Source organism: Physcomitrium patens, chromosome 15 (genome assembly GCF_059467195.1).
Source record: "Physcomitrium patens ecotype Gransden chromosome 15, ASM5946719v1, whole genome shotgun sequence".
NCBI classification, from domain to species: domain Eukaryota; kingdom Viridiplantae; phylum Streptophyta; class Bryopsida; order Funariales; family Funariaceae; genus Physcomitrium; species Physcomitrium patens.
The window spans coordinates 4,481,151-4,503,318 of record NC_143424.1 but is presented as its reverse complement, the minus strand read 5'-3'; the positions used below and the strand labels follow the sequence as shown (position 1 = coordinate 4,503,318).

Sequence of the window (22,168 nt, the reverse complement as noted above, 5' to 3'; positions counted from 1 at the left end):
TCTATAAAAACATAAAGATTTCATATTGGAAACAACTATTCAAGAATGAAAATAAAAGGAAATAGCTTTCATTTTGGTCAATGTTTTATGTAACTTTGACCAACACAACTAGCTTCTGCTCACATGAGATATCTTCCAAGTGAAAAAATTAATTCAAGCTTATGTGAGGTAAGTCCCTACTCAATGATCATTATTTCTCCTACTGTATATTAACATACACGTGTGTGTCACATTAGGTACAATTTATTTTTTTTAATAATATACTAAACTCAAAGTTATTTAACTTAAGGGATACAAATCATACACTAACTCTCCACTAAAATTTCATTATAAAAACATATAAAATAGTGAACTGTTGTAACTCACAACTTATGCTGTTTAACAACCAGTATCATTTCCTATCAAGCCTTGCAAGATGAAACTACCTCTACTCTAGAAAATGAAACTTGATAACTCTGCAACATGAAACCTACGTCCATCTGACAATGCAAACACAATCTCTCGCTTTGCTGCTAATCCAACTATTCATGTTCTGAATAAGCAATACTTCATCATCACCACAATCATGCATCTCCCATCCACGTCACCCAAAGTCCCCACGTCATCCGGGCCAAGCTCCAATCGACATCACCGACACATGCCCAATATGACCAAGCGACTCTACACTTCCCACACCGACTCCGCTCTGCCTTCATTCACCTCTCAGCATCACAACAGATTCTCAGTTAACGCACGCTTTCTCGCAATGCCAACCGCGGCTGCACTTTGCCATGGACCGACGCACCTTCACTAATGCCCGACATACCAGGCTTCACGTAAACCGAAAGAATACCAAAACTCGTCACCCCTCACAATTCCTGCCTAGCTTCTGGGTAATCAAAGCAAATACTGCCGCACCCAGGCACCATAGTCGAACCCATTTCGAAGCCCACTCATCCGACCCAACTAAGTCAAACACCCAACAAAACCGACCCCATCAAAAGCCCTAACTTCCAGCACCGCACTCACGTGCCCACATCCACCATTCAACATCCGATTCACGATATCTTTCCATTCACAACCGGCATACTGCACAATATGGCACTTGCTTCACGCCACGGCCTAATTTGTATGAGTGAACCCCCCTGCCACTCCTCCCACCCTACCAGGGCACCGGTTTAAACTGTGGCTGCACCGAGACACAAAGCCCGACATCTGCCTAAAGGAGGCTACAACGACAACCTGGAAAACAACATCGTGTGGCACGCAACCAACACAATCCACCGTGCTACTACCTACTCTACACTCACCCTTATAACTATTGGTCTTCTCTCGTATAGGACTCCTCGCAAGTATCTGACACACCTTATCTCTCCTTTATTATCTACAAACCAATTCGTCGCCCATGCGGGGACCTCCTCCAGTACAACACCACCGTTAACAAATGCGCATCTGGGTTTCTTCCGCCGTGATACGCCAACCTCATAATTTAACCAACTTCCTCCGTGCACCACGGAAAACAATCATCGCCCCGCCCAAGCGTCGCAATCCAAAGAACCTTGACGTTGCGTTCCAAAGCGTCGCACTCCTAACATCCATTTCCTCGATTCCTCCATCACACACCCCCACTCAACAGTTTATCCCGCACTGCGACAGGTCGGGACCCTTCACCTTCGCCAGAAACGGGTCGATGCGCACCCACAGAAGCGAGAAGATGGACGCCAGCAGGATCGACCACACGATCACGATCGTCGGTGTCCGGTTCTGTCGTCCCATCAGACCCTTCAGGAACGGATACAAGTGAACGATCACCCAGAACGCGAAAAACAGCTTCCCGAACAGCGGGCCCCACGACTGGTATCCGTTGTTGATCGCATCCGAAATCCCCGCCACCACGCCGATCATGTTGATCACGATCAGCGTCGTCGGCGGAATCAGCAGCGCCGTCCACTTTATCATGTACAGCTCCGCGAAATCCTCGTCCTCTGCCTGTTTCGACGTCACCGTGAAGTTGGTGTCGATACCCGCGAACACCTTCAGCAGACCCTGGAACAGCGCGAACAAGTGCGCCGACACGCCTCCGATCACCCAAAACTGCTCGTTCCTCCACCACTCGTCGATGCCCACTCCCGACCACCGCATTTCCAGTATGCCCGTCGCAAAAATGGAGATAAACAATGAAATAAACCACAGACTCGCCAGGTTACTGATCTGCATATCCCACCACAAAACCACCCACTCAGAACCACCGTACCCTCCACCTTCGCCAAACCACCCACCCTCCCCGCAGCCACAACAAACCCCAAACCTCTCCGCGCGGCCGCGTACCGTGGGTATGATGAACTTCCCCGTCAGCAAACACACCGCGGGCAGCACGCAGTACGCCAGCAGCGGCAACGATGTCAGCGGGTAGATCGTCGTGTTGATGTAAGCCAGCCTCTCCAGACACTTCAGCCCGCCGTTCTTCCCTCCACCGTACCCGTACCACAGAGGGCAGTGCCGACTCAGCGAAATCTCCACCGACCCCAGCGCCCATCGCAGCACTTGGTTCAGCCGATCCGACAAGTTGATGGGCGCCGACCCCTTGAACGCAGGTCGCGTCGGCATGCAATAGATGGACCTCCATCCTCTGCAGTGCATTTTGAACCCCGTCAGAATGTCCTCCGTCACGGACCCGTAGATCCATCCGATCTGCACTCACCCACACCCACCCAAACCTCTTAGCGCTGCACGCACTCCGTCCACCCACGTACTCTCATTTCCGCGCACTCCACACATTCATCACCTCAACCACCACCCAACCCCCTCACCCTCACCCTCACCTCCTTCCCCCAGTCCGTCTTGTCTTCGTACCCACAACTGATCACGTGGATGGCTTCCTTCAACAGCGACCCCGGATTCGCAGAGTGCGGCACGCCTCCGTTCTCCAGCAGCGTCGACGCCACGAACACCGGAGACTGACCGAACCTCTTCTCGAAGTTCTTCAAAGACATCAGCGACGACTTCTCCTCGTCAATGCCTGCGCCCGCACACCCAACCCACCCCGTCAACCATCCAACTTACACACCACGTCCCACGCCCAAACCACACTCTCCAAACAAACCACACTCTCCAAACAAACCATGCTCTCCAAACAAACCACACTCTCCAAACAAACCATGCTCTCCAAACAAACCATGCACATGGCATATCATCATCAACACGCCCCCCGACTCCAACCACAACCTCTGCATGCGCCAAACAGCATCACAACGCCCTCACCCACAACCATCCCACTGACACCCACTCCCCCTACCTTCGATGCCTTCTTCGATGTCCTCCAGGCTGAAAATGGGAATGCTGGAGTCGCTCCTCGACGGAGGCTTCTTCTTCCCGCCTTTCGCAACCTTCGCCTTCCCAACTCCCTTCTTCCGGGGCCCGCACAGCCATGATGGACACACGCCTTGGCTCCGCCCACCCGACGCCTTCGCATCCTTCGGAGGAGGGTCGTAACCATAAATCGCTTGCCTCTTGAAACAACATCCAGTACCCACGTACACCGGGCCCTGCACGCCGTCCAATCCCTTCAAGTTGATCTGCAATCATGCAATACCACCAAACGCGCGTCACTTCCTCACGTGCTCCAAACCCCTCCCCATGTAACCACATCAACCATCATCGGTGCCCGCGCAACCACAACACCCACCACCACACTCTCACAACCCTTCCCCTGCACCCCACCCCAACCTCCCACCGCCTCCGCCGCGTTCCCAACCCACATTCCGCAACCACGGGACATATTTATAACATGCAGCACACTCCCGCCCTCACGATGGCCCACGACGGAATTCACGCTCCCATCCACACTTACGTCGAAGAAAACGGTGTTGTGATTGGCATATCGATCGTTCCTGTCGATGCCATCGAACCGCTGAGGAAACTGGACGTAGCACACCCTCTTCCCCACGATGGGATCCATCAGAAAGCACATCGCTTCCCGGAGCGCCTTGCTGTTGTTGATGTAATGATCACAATCCAGATTCAGGAAGAAAGGCGCGTTTGTTAGCACCGCAGACACCCGCACCAACGCATTCATGGCACCGGCCTTCTTGTGATGGTTGAACCCGGGTCGTTTCTCTCGAGACACGTACACCAGCCGTGGCAGCTCGTTCCCGTCCGTGTCGTGACCCCCGCTGTGTCCCAAAAACACCTGCCATCCCCACGCGCGCATTCATCATCTTTCACATGCACAACCATTACCGCCCACGCCGTCCAAGCAACATAAATTCCACTCCCTCCAACCTTCCACGCCAAACTCCACGCATCTCATCCCACTCCCCAAAACCCCACACTCCTTGCACCCAACCATCCCATCCACCGCCCCACATACCTGGATCATCCCGGGATGGTCGCGAGTGTTGTTCCCAGGCCACGGCGTTCCATCCTGCATTGTCCATCCTTCGTCCGGCATCTTCTGCGCTTTCGCCACCAACGCGTTCACTCGCACCTTGAACTCCTCGTACTCCCTCTGCAAAAAACCCGTTCATCACCCTAACTCAGTCCCCCAGTTCCACCCGCCCCGCACGACCACCACCACCACCACCAACAACAACAACAACAACAACAGCATTGCCGTACGCCATTCGCTCCACCTCCCCATGCATGCGCTCACCCTCTCTCACACACCCAACACAGCATTCCCAAACACCGCACATCCGTGCAGCGCTCCACGCATCCACCCGCCTGCTCACCTTCATGGCTCTCCGCTCCTTCACGAACGTTGGCTGCACCTTGTCCTTCAGGTAGTCAATCTTCAGGGCGAAGTACACCTCAGGTGCCCGGGGCTCGATGTTGAACTTCTTGCAGAACGGCACCCACTTCCGAGCGAACTCCGACGTCTCCGACAGAACCTCGAACGTCAGCATCGATGCACCATCATCGGATATGTAGCACGACACCTTGTCCACGGGGTAGTCCACAGCCAGAATCGACAGTATCGTGTTCGCAGTCACCAGAGGTGGCTCCTTCATTGGGTCCACCGTACTCACATAGATATCCACGGGACACAGCCGAGACGGCTCCCCTTCCTTCTCGAACCTGAACCAACCACCCCGCCGCATCACAACGCCACACGTCACGTTCATCACTCACTCGTCCGCCACCACCACCACCGCGCTGCCCACATACACAACGCACTAGGACCCACATTCCCCACCCACCCTCTCTAACGCTACCACCACCCCACCACCCTCGACTCTCACCACACTCCACTGCTCACACCGCCAACTTCACTGCACCCACCTCAACGACAGCCGATCCAGATACGTCTCGCGGTTGATGGGCAGCCACTTCGGAAACTGATCCAGAATCCACGATATGGCGAACCAAATCTCGCAAATCACCGACACCAGCCACAGGGCGTACGCTTCATTCACAGGGTTCAAGATACGGTATCGGAAAAACAGACAAATCACCACCAGTCGAATCACAATTATCATCCTGTACGGGTTGATCTTGCTCGATGGAATCGGCACTTTCCTCGACAGTGGTTGTCGCGATTCGTCCATTCTGCACTCCACAACCGTACCACACCGTCACCCAACGTCCCATCACTCTCACACTGCTCACACATCCTCGCATGCCCCGCAACCGGACCATGCGATTCCAACACCTCCCACACGTATCCCCCAAGACATACAGCAGTGCCATGCCCACAATCCCAACGCATCCCGCTGCCACCACATACATCCACCGCTTCTGCTTCTCCACAGCCCTGTGCCCAGCATCATCAACAATGCATTGCACACAAATTCCGCCCCCCTTCCCACAACACTACCCCTTTCTCCCTTCCCAGCCCTTGCGCCCCACCTCCCACCGACACAACTCACATTGGCAGGTCCGGGCAATCTGGCCCGTTCTCATCGTGGCCGCCCTTCCCGCTTGCTTGGAGCTGCCCTCCCTCCGTCGTCGTCATTTGCATTCCCTGCCTCAGCTTCCAGCTCTCCACCCTCTCCTTCCAGGCGATGCTCCCGTACCCATACGATCCCAGATCCTTCGCCGGATCCAGTGGCCTAGCTGTTATCAGAATGCAACGCCCCAGTCAGTGCATGTCCCTGCTCGCTGCTTTCTTTTATTCCGCTCTCTTGCGGAAGACCACACCCACGCTGAACCACAATTCCCAGCTCTGCGTTCACGCATTTCATACTTCCACGGACGTAACACTGTGCTTCGTACCACCACTACGCACTACAGCGCTTCTTTGCAGCTCGGACAAGGGCCGTCATCTATCAATATGACCAACGCATTCCATACAAAACATGATCAACTACAATCCTTTCGCGCTCAAAATTTCCTGTGCCTTGCAAGGCCTCACCTGGGCTTCCAATGTCGCTGTAAGCAACAGGGTGGATCCGTTTCCCTCCTGCAACAGGAAATATCGCCTGATGATCGGGTGACGTAGCATTCGATTCGCCTGCTCCAGAAACCTGCGCGTGCACACTTGGGTCAGGTACGTGCCACTGGAATCAGCTGCCACAATCAACACGCCACCCTCCACCTCGCTACCATCCAGACCACCCAATCTGAAACCACACCGCATAGCTTAACACGGACATCTCTCATTTCCAATTTCTACACACTCTCATTTCTGACGCCCTGTCCTTAAAATCTGCGGCGCCTCCGGCGCCCCGAGATCGCAGACACCAAATCCGACCCGTTGCATGTGAAATTCGCGACTGGAACCACCCTTACGTACCGTGTGTCCGTCCGTCAAAAGGGGATACTGAGGCTGCATTGCAGACATCATCACGTCCGTGTCACGACCATACGCCATCTGGCTGTGCAGCATCTCATCCACGACTTGCTGCTTGTCGTGCTTGTCGATATCAACATTGTGGTTGAATTCGTTGTCCAGGTCGTCGGTGTCCTCTTCTTCGTCGTCTCCCTTCACTCGAGGACTCCCTTCACAACCACATCCCACAATTCCGTCAACAACACTCTCAAGCTCGCTCTCACAGTCCATGCACATCTCAGCTCCATCGACGCTCACAATCCTCACCGACATGACCAACAGGCTCCAACATCCTGCAATCAACTGCAATTCGCTCCCCAATCTGGAAACCTCCAACTCCCAGTAACCGCGGCCGGTAAGCCGCACCGGGAGTGAACAGATCTTCGGGTAACATCCTACGCGCAATCCAACCCCTCACACAACTACCTCAACCACAATGCAGCACTGTCGAGCTCCAGAAACTCTAATCTCACTGCAACACCGCACCCACGAAAACCTCGGTAACACGTGGACGCCATAGAAAGCACACCTTTGTGTCGCCTGTAGCGAGTCCGACACTGGGGACATGCCTGAGTCCCATCCTTCCGTTCATACTCGTAGCAGGGGCGGCACACCGGGAACCCGCATTCGGTGCACGCCACGAACATCTCCCCTTCCAGTGTCACTCCCACATCGTCGCCACAAATTTGACAGATGTGGCTGTTCACATTACTCAACGGCCTCGGCTGCACACAACCAACAACAAGATCCATGAGACTGGTGTCCACTTCCACAATAACTGGAGCTGTTACCTCGTTGCACAAGTACGGAAAACTCCCTCCTTTTGGAGCAGATTTGGGGTGCACCAGGATCAACACACATCACATGGTGCAGAAGAGGGTATCAGGGGTGAGGGACTCGGTGCAACGAAGGGGGCACTATTTGAAAACTCCAGGAAACACGATTGTTCCAACGTTCCATGGCAGCTTCGGAAGGATTCTTTTTCATCGTGACGTCGAGTAGCAATACATAATCAGTGGTATATCTGCAGCTGAATGGCGAACTTTCTCCGCGTGATGTTCAGAAGAGCTCTGGCGCAGTTGTGTCAGAGAGGAGTGACAGACTCAGTTGCGCTTATGAATACATGTGCTCTCAAAGGCGATGTATTGCTGCTGTAGGTTACGTTGTTTGGTATACCAGGCATCGGGAGTACATTTTCACAGTTTGGATAGAGATGGAGTACCACAAATGGAGGCTTCATCTACGGATCGGAGCTAGGACTACCCGGCACAACCCAGGACTTCCGTTTAGTTGAGGGGTGATGAGATTACAGCTTCAGTGCTCATCCTTGTAACATCTACCTTGACTGAGATATTGTCTGGGGATTTATCATTACAACATTTTTCTGGAACGACTTGCAAAACCAGAACATGCAGCTCTTAGGCGGGAACTCTCGGAGAAATAGCTCTTTGAAGTGCAGCGCAGCCGAGTAACCTAGAAATTCGGTGAACTAATGGAAAAACAATGTGCAGTGCACTATCGATGACTTAAAGTGGAGAAGAAAATCGTCGCGGGGGAATTCACTATAATTCATTAAATGTCGTTATGTCATAAGATTTTTGTCCCATACCTATACAATGCAACACCTTAATACTTCGTGCAGACACAGCGATAAACGCTGCTTCATCGATTCGGGACACGGCCTCTTAAAACCCTGATGCTGTGTGCGGTACCAGTCTCAGCAGTTGCTGAGTCCGCAGTCCTAAGTTTGGCACTCCAGCCCACTATCCATGCAACGAATGACACGCACGGCCAACAAAATCCATGTCTTACCTCATCACCCTCCTGCCGAATAACAACCAGCTCGTTCCGGTTGTGCGAGCCCGCCAGCAGCCCTGCATTCGCCTCCATGCCGCCAAACCACCTTCCACCACAATGCAGCCTCTCCTCACGTGATTAGTTCCCGCACTTCCTCACAAGCCACTCTCCCCCATGGGAACTCCGTCCCGCGCACTCCCTTCTCACCCGAGAGTGATCATCTGTCCTCCTGCTGCTCACCACCACGGCATGAAGAAGAAGAAAACGAAGAGGAAGAAGAACCACTTCCAGACGCCGAAATGACGAACGATTGGAGCTGGAATTATTGAAGGGAGAGGACAGGGGAGGTGACGACGGCCATGGCCGACTCGCTGGCCCCAGCGCCTTTCTCCCAGTCCTCAACACTCTGACAACTCTCCCTCACAAGCTTACAAAACTTTCACTTCTCACCAAACTTTCGCAAAGCCTTTTCAGAAACTTCGATAATGTGCGAAAGGACGGTTGTAAATCGGATTGGACACACTGTGTAGTGGGCGATCGGGCGCCCTCAGGCACGCAAGACGAGGATCTAAGACGGACAACGGAGTATTCAATTAAATTTGCGAGGACTGATTGTACACTCTAGCGGCGCGGCTGGAGCGGGAGTTAACGCGGGGACCAGGGGTGGCTGTGACACCAGGCCTTGAAGGCCCGGATATTCAGGCGCGCCCTTAGGTGATGTGGACAGGCCAGGCGCGGTCGGACACCCGGTCAGCGTTGTGTTGACTCAATGTGACGCCTGGCCTCGTTTCCTCGGTCATAGAGTCCCATGCGCAACGGAAACGCACGCTCGTGTCTGTTGTGGCAGTTTTATACCTAGCGGTTGATTCCGAACGCTGTTAGATAGTAACTTTCTTTGCCTTTTTCGCCCCACGTTTCCTATCCCTTTGAAAAATGTAAACAAGGCAAGGCTGCGGTTAAGAGTATTTTTTATTTGATTCAATATTGGATTACTGATATCCTTGAACTTATTTTATGTGAATTACAAAAACACACATTTGAAAATAAATTTTATGTGAATTTTCAATCTTGATTATTCACTAAGTCAAAATAAAAATTTGAGACCTTTTAATCACTATCAGAAAATTCTCTTAATCACATACATAACAAGCTAAGTAATTAAGTAAGTATTATCTTAAAGAGGCAAGGGAGAAAAAAAAAAAAAAAAAAAAAAAATGGAAAGAAAAAAGACATGCATTATCTAGTTGGGACTATTTATTTAGAAAGTGATGGTGTTGGGTATTAAAAAAAATTCAATGGCAATGAGAGCCCATCATGCCACAGCTAAACTTGTAGCTAGCTGAGCTTTGGTGTAACAGTGGCAGTGGAATATGAAGAGGGGCATTGTGAAGGAGACAGTCAGTCAGAAAAATGGAAGAAAAACAAACAAAGGAACCAACACAAACAATTGGGTCCACATTGAGCCCACAACATTTAACTTAACACATAACTTAGCCACAGTAAGTTAGCTGGATGTGAGGGGACATGCAAGATGGGTATTCAGTCAGTCAACCTTTAGGGGCATTGGGGGAAGGGGGGTGTGGGTCTTGGGATGCTCAAGTACTTCTGACTCTGACTGACTGACTGTCCAAGACCTGAGAGGGGGTCTTGAGCTGGCAGGCTGGAACAGGAATGCTGAAGACGGCACTGTAAGAACCCTGAATGGGAATGAGTGGGAGACTTTGCCAGGCCCCTTAACTTAGTTGCCATCCTATTAAAAACCTCACTCCCCAACATGCTTGGTTACCATTTTCTCAATGCACTGTTCATCCAAACAAACGAAATAAGCATGTTTTCTGGATGAACTATTTGGATGATACTCAATTTCCTTGCCTTGTTTCAATTATTAATAATATAATAAAATATTACTTTTCATTTTCATGTTTTTTATTTTATTGTAATAGCATTCGTCTTCTTAGACTTCTATAACAAAAATATTTAAAATTTAAACCTATTTTTTTAGAAATAAGTATTCAGAGACAAATCATGCAAAAATGTATGTTTTTGTTATGATGCGATATTGTACACGAAAAAAAGGAAAATAAAAAGAAAAAAACTTATTGGTGCTTCTTCAAAATTTTTAATTTAAAAATAATTATTATTTTATTTTCATTTAAATATACAGAAATAAAAATCAATGAAATTTCAAAAACCAATAAGTATATATTTATTTCGTTTCAAAACAAGGCATTCTAAATCATTTGATTTGAATGTAAAAACACATTCTGTAATATTTATTTATCAATAGCCTATGTCTAAATTATGAATATATATATATATATATATATATATGCACCTTTCAAATGCACACACACTCATTGTTCTATGCATTCATTTTACATGCACATCATATTTTAATCGTAATAAGATGAATACTTAATATAATAACAAGTTTTTATTTATCGAAAATGATTTGTAAATAAATATGACTAGTAATTTTCATATTCGAATAAGACAACTAACAGTTTAATCTCTATACTAAAGGTAAAAATAAAATGTAAAATTGCCCTTTGATTTTGTAACATTATTTTAGATATTTAAAAAAAAGATGGTTTAATTGATTGAAATGATGAGTTTAAATTATTGTGGATGCTTGCTTTACTGTTGTCAATTAAAATAAATAAATTTTAAACTAATTTTGATGAATTTAGAATACATTTTGGTGATTATTTTTTTATTTAATGTTGACACTTTCATAATGAGAATTTTTATACCAAGCACCCAAGAGAAGAATTGAAAATATTCTTTTAAGCATTAGTATCATTAACAGAAAAAAAAAAAAAAAAAAAAAAAAAAAAAAAAAACTTACGTTAATAAACTATATGACTGTTTCTGCAACAGAGACCAAAATTAGTCGTTGAATTTTAAAGAGAAAATATGTTGGATAAATAATATCAAAAAATATGAAAATATTCCAGAAAAAGAATTATATTTCAGAATATTGTAGTTCTAAGAAACAACATCAAAAATTATAATAATATATTTAAGAAAATCCATAAATTTTAACAGTATATCTTCCCAAACTACCAACTGCAATTAATATAGTCATAAGAGTATAAAAATTAGTTTTTGGTAGTTATTAGAATAAGAGATTTTAACAGTTTAGAACTTTCATTATTGAGATTTAAAACATAATTGATTTACTTGATTGCATCAACATACAACTAAAGCATTTAGTGTTTAATTTGCTATCCAAGATGTCACAACAACTCTTTCTATATGAACTGGAATTTTATGGTCCTACACCTCATCTAACTACACTAGGAAAGGAATTGATCTAGTTCTACCTAGACATAACATCTAATAAATGCAACCTTGATTCTTTTAATTAAAAAGGCACGAAATTTAATACTAAAGGATAAATAATTGGAGCTCAATATTTATCTACAATGTACAAATTCACTCAAGAAAACTATGCAAGTTTTTCCATGTGTAAAGCTTTTTTTAGTTATAAAACATTTGGACAATCTATAGTGGTTGTATACCAATCTAATATAAGACCAACAACAAGATACAAGACCTTTTATTTAAGCTATTGGATTTGTTTTTATTTTTGTTTTTGTGAATGAGGTTTTATGAACAGAAACAAGTAAGGTTCTAAGGAACTTGATGTACAAAGCATTTAAATTAAAATGTGGATCTTAATATTTCATTCATTTAACAAAAGAAAATATATCATTATTGAAAATCATAATCATGTAAAGCTAACATTCTAGAAAACCTATTTAAAACATAATGTTTTAAGAAATTTTATTTAATTTGGTCATACGTCTTTTAAAAATCTAACAGCATGTACAAAAGATATTCTTGGGTTCTTCCATTTATAACATAATCTTCTTTGCCAAGAAGAGTTTATTAGTGATGCCTTGTTTCAGGACAAATATTGTGTAACAAAATCTTGTATCCAGTTTCTTGATTAAGGTTTTTTTACATGGTTAGCTATTTTTTAATATATGATTGCTAAATATATATATATATATATATATATATATCTTTGCAGATGCTTTTTGGTAATAAGAGAAACAACAATAAAATTTAGACAACAATGATAATGGTGGTAAAATGTATCTAAGTAACTATGAAAGAAGACATACCTAAGAAATTATTAACTGTATAAATTGACTATTTTTCAGCAAATCTTGAGAATTTAATTGGAAAATTTATTATTTTTTTGTAATTTACTAGTAGAATATTTTTGTTCTATCATTTAAATAATTTATTATATATATAAATATTTATAAATGTATATTTAAAATTATGACTTAAAAAGGATAAAAAGAATGCACATTTTTTTGAATATTTTAAAACATATTATGAAATGAACCTTATTGTTTCTGACTTCAGCATATTTGTTAAATGAAAAGATGGCTGTAATTACAAATAGTTACTTTAATTCCATAAAAATATACATATTTTCAACAAAAGAGATTTTCCTTTATTATGAAAAAAATTTTAGAAAATGGTTGAAAACATTTGCAGCAACATGATAGATGTTGAATAGTGGAGTGGTCACACCACCAACTGTAGATAGATTACAATATGAGATAAACCTACCTCAAAATCTTATATTTGAGTAGAATTGTTTATTCAACCTCAAAAATACAAGCCAGTAACACGCATGAGTGAGAATTACATAAAATGGAGATTTTGTTTTGGTACCAATATACATACTTATAGCATGCCCAAGATGATTGAAATTTTAAAAAATCAAAATTGTAAAGTAACAATAATTAAGATTTGCAACATGAAAAGCACCATCATGAGTACAATTATATGTATACAGTTATCAAAGCCATTATCTTTACAACCTAGTTTCTCAAAATTTGTCTTTAAACCATGCAATAAAACCTCAACTTGTGGACCTGAAACATCATGCAAAAATAACATCACCAAAAATTTAGGTCAAAACCCTTGTTTCTTTGAAAGCAAAGAATACATTTTCTCTGCCATTGAACACAAGACTTGACAGCAAGAAGAATAGAGAGATGGGTGTTAAGATCACAATGACATAAAAGTTGATTTGGCACTGCCAGTGAAGGAGATGTGGTATCCCAGCAAAACAACAAAACTGCATCCTCAATGCTAGACAATAGTCAACAAAAGAGCTATCTATTAGATTCACAGCAAATCTAAAACAGGACATTGGTTTTTCTTATTCTACAATTTATATGTCAAAATGAAGAATTCTGGTTTTTGATGTGGCTGATCAGCTGGCCACATGTCTCAAAAGATTGATCTTTGTTTGCACCTATCAGAGCATTTTATTTAATTATTTTGATAGGGCTCCACTTTCACTACCCTTGGCTTTTATTTGCAAGGCAAAATTTCACCTTGCAGAAATAAAATTTGACCTGTGTGGGGTACAAATAGCAAAGATAAAATAACGTATAGAAGGGCATTGACACACTCATGGAAGCAAAAGACACTTTGGTGGCCAGATCCAGCTTTTTGCTTACAGAGCAATATGCTGTGCAATCATAGGTTAGAACACAAGTGAAAGGAAAAGAAATCTAAACTCATTGCAGTCCAACAGACAAAGAAAAATGTGTTGTAATGTGTCTTTGAACTTTTGCCCAGTTGGCACAAAAAACTTCTGATCTTTGTAGCATATCATATGGAGAAGAGATATTTTCAAACACACAGTTAGAGTTTTACCATTTTCTTTTTCATGTGTATATATATATTTATATATATATATATATCTCCAGGTCTATCTCTCTCTCTCCATGTAAGTATGTATGTAGTTAGTAAGTTAGTTGGGTCTTTTTATTTTTATTGTTATTATTTTGTTCATTCTTTCTTCTGCTCCATCAAGTGGTTTCTTATGAACTCATTTCTCAGCATGCTCTTCTCTTCAAATGTTGTATCATGTGGTTCTACACCCTTTGTGTGTGAATTTGCACATGGCAATTTTACAATCTGCATTGATTATTTTGTTACCTTACTATCAACTAGACAATATTATTTCTTATGTCTTATTACACAAGACATGGATTGAGTTTTATCTTGTTCACAATAGTCTGCAAAATGGGAAAAGAAAGAAAGATTCAAGACCTAATTGTGTTTATTTGTTTATGATCCAATGTTATAACAAGTTGCCAAAAGTGACCAAGTAAACAAATGAATGAATGAAATTCTGCACACCATGTTTCATTACTGTTTCATTGAAACGTTGAAATAATTGATTGTGTGTGTTGAATGGAATCAACTGATTGCCATTCATGATTCTTCATTCACAAGCAAGAGCTCACTTATATGCTCTTATTTATCTTTTTTACTGTATGAGTTTTCTTAGGGTTTGCATCCTAGTGACTTACACTGACAGCTTTGGGCACATACAAACCGGTGACCTACAACCCTCACACCAGAAAGGGAGCTTTTCAAAATTATTGCAAGAGAAAAAAATGTATAAATAAGTAAATAAATGGATGAGACCATTTGTTTGAGTCACGAGCCTTTTCCTGATGGATCTTGTAGTTGCATAAAGGGAACTCATGCCAAAATAACTGTAGCCCATTATTGAAGCAGCTGATGTAGCTTCTTCGTCGTCGTCGTTGCTTTTTATGTTTTTGTTGTTGGCTTTCTTATTTTTATTCTTATGTTTCTCTCCTTTTCTTTTGTTGTTGTAGAGCCCACACATGACAGGCTGTTGAAGGCTTGTTCTCTTGCCTCAATCAATCAAGCTTTTATTTTATTTTATTTTATTTATTTTTCCCTCACTACCCAGGGATCACTTGGCTTTGAACATTCATAGAGCAAGCGAGCAAGACAGAAAGCATAATGTGTGATGTTGGGCCTCAGGCTCAAACTGACAAAGGAGATCTTTTGTGCAGATTCTTATGTACCCCCCACAATACACTGTTCAATAATATATTCCAGACAGGATTCCACTGGCATTTTCTTACATGTTTTTCTTCATTCAGGCGTGTATTTTTAATATCAATAGGGCAGCTGTGATAGATCAGCTAATTCTGCTAATTCTGTTATGGATCTGTTAATTTGTGGGGCACAGAGGGCTAATCATTTTTTGTGGGTTTCTGTATAAGAACGCTGTTGTTGGGGTTGTAAGAAGTCATTAAAGCAGGCATGGTATTTGTTGCTGACAAATACTTGGAACCCTCGTTGTGAGTGCCCTCAGTGTTTATGGCCTCAAGCTTGTGAAGTGCCCATGTATTCCGGAGCTCTGCAGTAGTTGGATTTACCAGACGGGTCGAGTTTAGGTTTAGGGCTAGCAATAAGGGTTAGCAATTAGGGTTAACAGCTCTTCACTCTCACATCAACCAGACCCAGTATTTTCAATAATTAATTGTAATATTCTGGGTTTCTTCTAGTCCAATGGATTTAGTTGAATTGTTGTGGTAAAATAATGCGTAATGAAACTTTTAGCTCTGGTGAATGCATTTACAATTGGCCTGTTAATTGTTTAGTTTGATGCCATGTGCTGACAAACAATGAGATCAGCAAAAAAAAGAAAAAAAAAAAAAAGAAAAGAAAAAAATCCTTTTTGAGGTACAAGGTGTTGAGTCCTAGTATAAATTAAAATGGAATTTTAAAAAAGTGTTTGAAAATTATTTTAGCAATTTCTTTACTCACATACCCTTATTCACACTGTGTGAGGTTGTCACCAAAGTCATGAACCAGGAGTTTGGGCGTGCATTATTGTGCTTTAGGTTGAGTGAGCATGCTAGATAGATGTAGCTTTCCTTTTCAATCATGGTTTGGTGTGGGTTGCCTTTGGAAGTGGTTCAACCAAATCTTTGAAAGCAGTTGCAGCAGGTAAAAATCAAAACAAATTCAATATATTTATATTCATATACATATCAAAACAAACACAATAAAAAACAAAACAAATTGGTTTCTGGTCTCTTTTTTTCTTTTTTTCTTCAAATATATTGATCAGTATAATTTAATTTCTAATAAACTCTATTTATTTGATCAATTAATCAGTGAAGTGTTCTAGAAAACCTGATTAGAATCCCAGAAGTTCAACCTCTTGCACTAAGTGGAGAGTTTGATTGCGTTGGCTCATGAGATGTAAAATAAAGTTCTCTAAGTTTGTTCATCTATTCCATGTGGCTAAACATAAAGTTGATTTTATTTGTTGTTTAGTTATTTTAATATATAATATAATATTTGTGGTAATGAAATCATTATAATATGGTTGGAATGTGGATCATTGTCTTAGATATTTCTTAGCATTGATAATTGCAGTAACAAGACTAATTTTTATGGTACAGGTTTCAATCTGAGATATATGTATTTATATATATATATATATATATATATATTTATTTTGTTGGATCATTAATTAGTTGCAGATGTAATTGACTCAACAGGATCATACATGTTTTATTTTTTTTTCATGTAAAATACCTGTATTTCAAAATTTTAACACTAAAACATTGGTTTCACATTTTTGAAATTATACATAACAATTAGAAATCGACTAGATTCTTTAAAAAAATTAATTTAAGCAAATAGTAGAGTACAGGATTTAACATTTAAAATATTCAGATATCACTATATAACTAAAGTTTATATTAATTTCAAAAAATATAATTTTAAAAATCAAACCTATTATAGGCATCCAAAATGTAAGTATTAATATAATTCAAAAATAAATTCATAACTAATTATGAAATTTAGAAAATTTCTATAGTACTCCACAAATTTTTATAAATTTTTCATAGCTTTCATGAAATCTTTTTAATCTTTCAAAAGCTTCTGAAGTCTCAAAAATAAAATTATACAATTTTATTTAAATTTAGAAAATACTTTATAATTCTTATAATTTTTTATAAAACCTATCAAAAATATATTTAAATTATTTAAAATAAATATATGAGACAATAGACTCTTCAATTTAACTCATACAAAATTTAGAGCAATCCAAATATTGCTTTGTTTTTAGATATGTATCTAGTATTATGCTTCAAACAAACATCTTGCTTTTTGTATAGTTTATAATCTCTCATTTTTCATTTTAACATCTTTAATAATAGTAGAAGATTATTTTTTTTCTTATTTAATTTGCAATCTATTTAAAAAAAGATAAAATTATATATATATATATATATATATATCAAAATTATTTATATATTTAATAATATAATTAATTTTCATCTATATACTAGCTAATATTGAACCATGTAAAATTTTCCTTCTAACAAAAAGTTTAGTTTAATAAAGATCTAATTTATAACTAAAACACTTCTATTATATTTTTAAAAAATAATAATATAAATTCAATTTATTTTTATCTACTTTTTGTTACCTTTTTATAATAAATTTATTTAGATATATTTATAATTAATTACTTATTAAATATTTTAATTTTTCATATATATATTTTTTTAAATTATCATCTTCATGAAAATAGCTAATTTTTCTTTCTCTTGAAAATAAAGCCAAATCATTACTTTGAACTCTTTTTCTTTCCTCTTGGTCACTTCATGGACAACCCTTGATGTGACATAACTCAAGATAAGCTTTTGATGTTGATAGATTCCAATGCCACAATGAGGTAGTTATAAAACTTGAGAAGACTCATGAACAATGTCAATACAATGTTCTTATCACGAACTGACTTGTCAACAAGTGCTAGTTGTTTTGCAAGTACTTTTACCTTGTAGATATGATTGTGAGCTCTCAATTATGCTCCAAAATTTAAATTTTTGTAATATATCTTGATTTTATGATAATTGAGCATGTTAGATTAAAATTTATATAAGTAGAATTTAATTTTATAAAATTTTTAGGATTGCAACCTTTGATGGTATAAATTATAGCCTAATTCTTTGAGTCAGATTAATTAGGACCAAAGTAATGAGAGTTAAAAAATTAGAATAGTAACTTAGTTAGTTTTAATAATTTAAAAGTTGTTAATCACTACTATGAGGATTGACTAAAAGCCTATGAGTTCACCTATAATCATTTCACATGATTTAAAATGAGTTAGATTATTATTATTTTAAAAGATTTAGTGAAGTTTAGCAATGGCAATTTTAAAAATTCCTCTTATTCAAAAAATTTAAGCGGAATAGTGGTTCTTTTAATTAATGGAAGCCTTTTTAATGCAATGGTGGAACCAAATTCACCTCGTGGAATAAAGAAAATAAGATTAGAAATTTGAAATTATTCTCTTTTAAAATACAAGTAGAGTGATGAAATTCTCATTTTTATTTTGAAGGATTTTACAAGAATTATCAAGATCTTACTAGGTAAAACATTTATAAAAATTGTAATTGAATATAGATAGAGGCATATGAGTAGTCGATTTTAGTATAAAAAGGTGTTTTGAATACAATGTTGAAGTTAGATTTACCAAAAGTTGCTTTCTTGATGACTTACAAGAGCCATCAGCCTTCATAACGAAATTGGCTTTTAAATGAATGAAGATCATAGATTTACATTAGGAATCTTAGAGATCAAGGGTAGAGATGTGGCCACCCTTCCAAAGTCCATCACTCAATCGTATGAGAGTAACTTGGTTTTCCAAGCCCTCTCTTTCACTCTTTTGATGAAGGGCAAAGCTATACCAAATTTTGGCGCTAAAACCTTATTTTAATTTAATTTTTGATTTTTAATCTCATTGTGAACTTGTAGTTGTACATTCATGAATCTTGAGTAGTGAATGAAGGTCATTTGGTTTTAAGACATAGGTCCTTGTGGTAGATAGCTTCCTCGGCCTCCTAAATATTCCAAGGGTTCAAGAGCCTAAGATTTCCTTCAATCAATTATCAAATTTTTTGAATTTTAACGTGATTTTTTTTTTTTTTTTTTTTTTTTTTTTGTGGTTGTAGCTTTTAGTGTTGTCTTTCCAACAAGATAAGAATTTCTTGATTTAGAATAAGGAAAAAATTTTGGTAGTATTTTGAAAGCACAGGGATTGGTTGCCTTGGTAATTTAAATCAACGACCTTTGAAAAGGGATTGGTTGCCTTGGTAATTTAAATCAACGACCTTTGAAAAGGCATTTCTTAATGCCTCCCAATTGGATTATTGTAAAATTTTGGAAGTAAGAGTACCCTTAAGCTAAGCTTCTAATGGCATAAATTTAATTAAATATGAAGATGAATTAATTTTTTTTTAATTTTTAAGTAGATGGAGAATACCTGCCATGGCAGTTTTGGTCACTCAACTTTGAAGGAACATTTCTTGTGACTTAGGCATATGATTGAATTTAAATTTACTGAATCAAGAGCATCTTCAAGTTAAATTTGCAAAAAACTAAAAGTTTTTCAGTTTAAAATTAATTACGAATTTTGGCAAATTTTGGAATTGAAGGTAATTAAATCCCTTTCTGCCCTCAATTCTTAGGCATTATCAAGATACCTTTGCTTTTATTTCTCTTAAGTTCCACTTTTATTTTTATTTTTATTTTTACAATAATTTACAAATTTTATATTTCAACTTTTAGATTTTAATTTTTTAACTTTTAATCTTTAAATTTTCTCTTTTTTACTTTTAATTTTTATTATTTATTTTATTTTTAACTTTTATTATTTAATTTAATTTTAACTTTTATTTTTAACTCAACTTTCAAGATTTTTTATTTTTACTATAGATTAATGATAATAATTTAATCAATTACTTTCACCATCAATTATTTAAAGGATTATAATTTATAAGTTTCAATTAATTAATTATTTATTTATTCTAATTAACCATACTTTTGTAATCACATAAAAATTAGTAATTAAAGATTTTACAAATGATCTTGAACAACCTACTGAGATTTAAGTGGGAATCATGTAAATAGCCTTGAAGAATATAATATTTTTTTAATTAATTAATTAATTTATATTAATAACTATTTCTTGAAAGGCTTAAAGTTAATTGAATTATTAAAATTAAGTTTTAAATCAACTTAGCAATTACACAATTGGAAGTTCTTCCATTCCACCTCTTGTATTTCTTATGTGGCATCTATTTTATTGAATGATGAAATTTGGACTTACAATGAGTTATGAGATTATCTCCTTCTTCTATCTTTATTGTTAAAAACTTCTTCTTTTGCAAAAGAATGTTAAGAAGGTTTCTATTCTCATAGATATTACAAAGAGTCTTCTATGCTTTTGCTAATTTATTGCAAGCAATTACATGTGGAAAGTGGACATCATCCAAATTTTATGTGATCATATCAAAAGCCTTTCTTTCACAACGTTGTCATAATGTAACACAACTAATAGGTGAAAAAGATGAAAAAATTACTATATTATAGAAGATCTTACTTCAAATATTATAGCAAATTATCTTAGAAAGTAGACAATAGTCCAAAAGAAAGTAAAACTAAAGATGTAAATGCTATCTTTTTACAAAGTAGACTTCTATTTACTTTATAAGGCCATAAATAAGTCAAAATAAGGTAGATTAGAAAAATAAAGGATAAAAACATATGTACAAGGAAGATAAAAGTTGATTTTATCAAAAATAATTTAAAAAGAAAAAACTTGATACCCAAAGAAGATAGGTTATCAAACTGAGTCGAAATTAGACTATGAAGCACAAAACTAGGCTCCTACCGCAACCTAAGGGTTTTTTTGTAGATCAGAGAGTGGAATTAGAAAGCAAACTTAAAAAAAAAAATTTAAGCATTGATTTTGCATGATTTGAATGTATAATGACTTTACAAGAGCTTTACAAAGTCAAAGTTATTTTGGATGACTCTGGAATTTGTGAAATAAAAAAAGAATTATATTTTAGAAAATTTCATCAGTTTAATAGTACATGTATAATTTAAATTTTGAGAACTGATGAAAATAGTTGTCAAAAGTTTATGCTATAAGTTTGAGCTTGATCAAATGATTGAATTGAAGATTATTGAGATTCAAGTAGGTTAGGTCTCAAAAATTAGACTTTGAAAGGCAATTAGGATTTCTAAGATTTTTAGTATTTTACTGGTTGAATTAGGATATAATTTATATATAAAGATAATAGACTTAATTTACTACACATTTGTGAAATTTGAGAATAATTGGATGGTTTGAAAAGAAGATATTGGCACTAGAAGTTTAATATTTGAATTGAAGTAGGAGGCCAGCCAACACCTAAGAGGATTTTAGAATTTTTCTTCTATTTAGTAAATAAGATTATCTTCAAATTTTTTATGCTTGTTGTTAAATTATTTGTTAAAAATTATATAAATTTTTGAATAAAATCAATGGTTTAATTGATAGATATTGAAGTTCTAAATAGTACTAAGATTAAATTGAGTTGATTAAGATTTATCTAGGATTTAATATAAGATTAGGATTGATTTAGGGTTAGATTTAAGATTTAGGATTTGTCTAGGATTTGATTTAGGATTTAGAATTTTTCTAGAATTTGGTTTAGGATTGAAGATTTGATTTAGGATTTGATTTGAGATTTGAGATTTGTCTAGAATTTGGTCTACAATTTGGGATTCGTCTAGGGTTTGATTTAGGATTTAGTGTTTGTCTTGGATTTGGTTTAGAATTTAGGATTTGTCTAAGGTTTGATTGAAGTCTATTAGGATTTCAGTAAGGATTAAATTAAAACTTAGTTGAAATTTATTTAAGATATATTTGTAATTATTCTAATATTTTTAAAGATTTCATAGGAA

The 22,168-nt window shown here is 38.7% G+C and overlaps 1 protein-coding gene across 2 annotated transcripts in view; it reads right to left on the bottom strand.

Moving 5' to 3' along the window:
• Positions 1-1,024: 1,024 nt before the first annotated feature.
• Positions 1,025-22,168, bottom strand: part of LOC112292510 (cellulose synthase A catalytic subunit 7 [UDP-forming]) — a 55,922-nt gene continuing 34,778 nt past the window's right edge. The window contains exons 1-13 of one of the 2 annotated variants that reach the window (XM_024541066.3): positions 8,561-9,182; positions 7,278-7,473; positions 6,713-6,918; positions 6,332-6,443; positions 5,847-6,033; positions 5,260-5,526; positions 4,710-5,055; positions 4,349-4,486; positions 3,830-4,168; positions 3,275-3,554; positions 2,802-2,998; positions 2,308-2,670; positions 1,025-2,190 (exon numbers count right to left, since the gene is read on the bottom strand). In XM_024541066.3, the coding sequence (XP_024396834.1) occupies positions 1,609-2,190; positions 2,308-2,670; positions 2,802-2,998; positions 3,275-3,554; positions 3,830-4,168; positions 4,349-4,486; positions 4,710-5,055; positions 5,260-5,526; positions 5,847-6,033; positions 6,332-6,443; positions 6,713-6,918; positions 7,278-7,473; positions 8,561-8,638 (3,291 nt within the window). In that variant the 5' untranslated portion in view covers positions 8,639-9,182 and the 3' untranslated portion in view covers positions 1,025-1,608. Of the gene's footprint in view, positions 2,191-2,307; positions 2,671-2,801; positions 2,999-3,274; positions 3,555-3,829; positions 4,169-4,348; positions 4,487-4,709; positions 5,056-5,259; positions 5,527-5,846; positions 6,034-6,331; positions 6,444-6,712; positions 6,919-7,277; positions 7,474-8,560; positions 9,183-22,168 lie in introns of those variants that run through there. The other variant, XM_073539212.2, reaches the window with a different exon arrangement.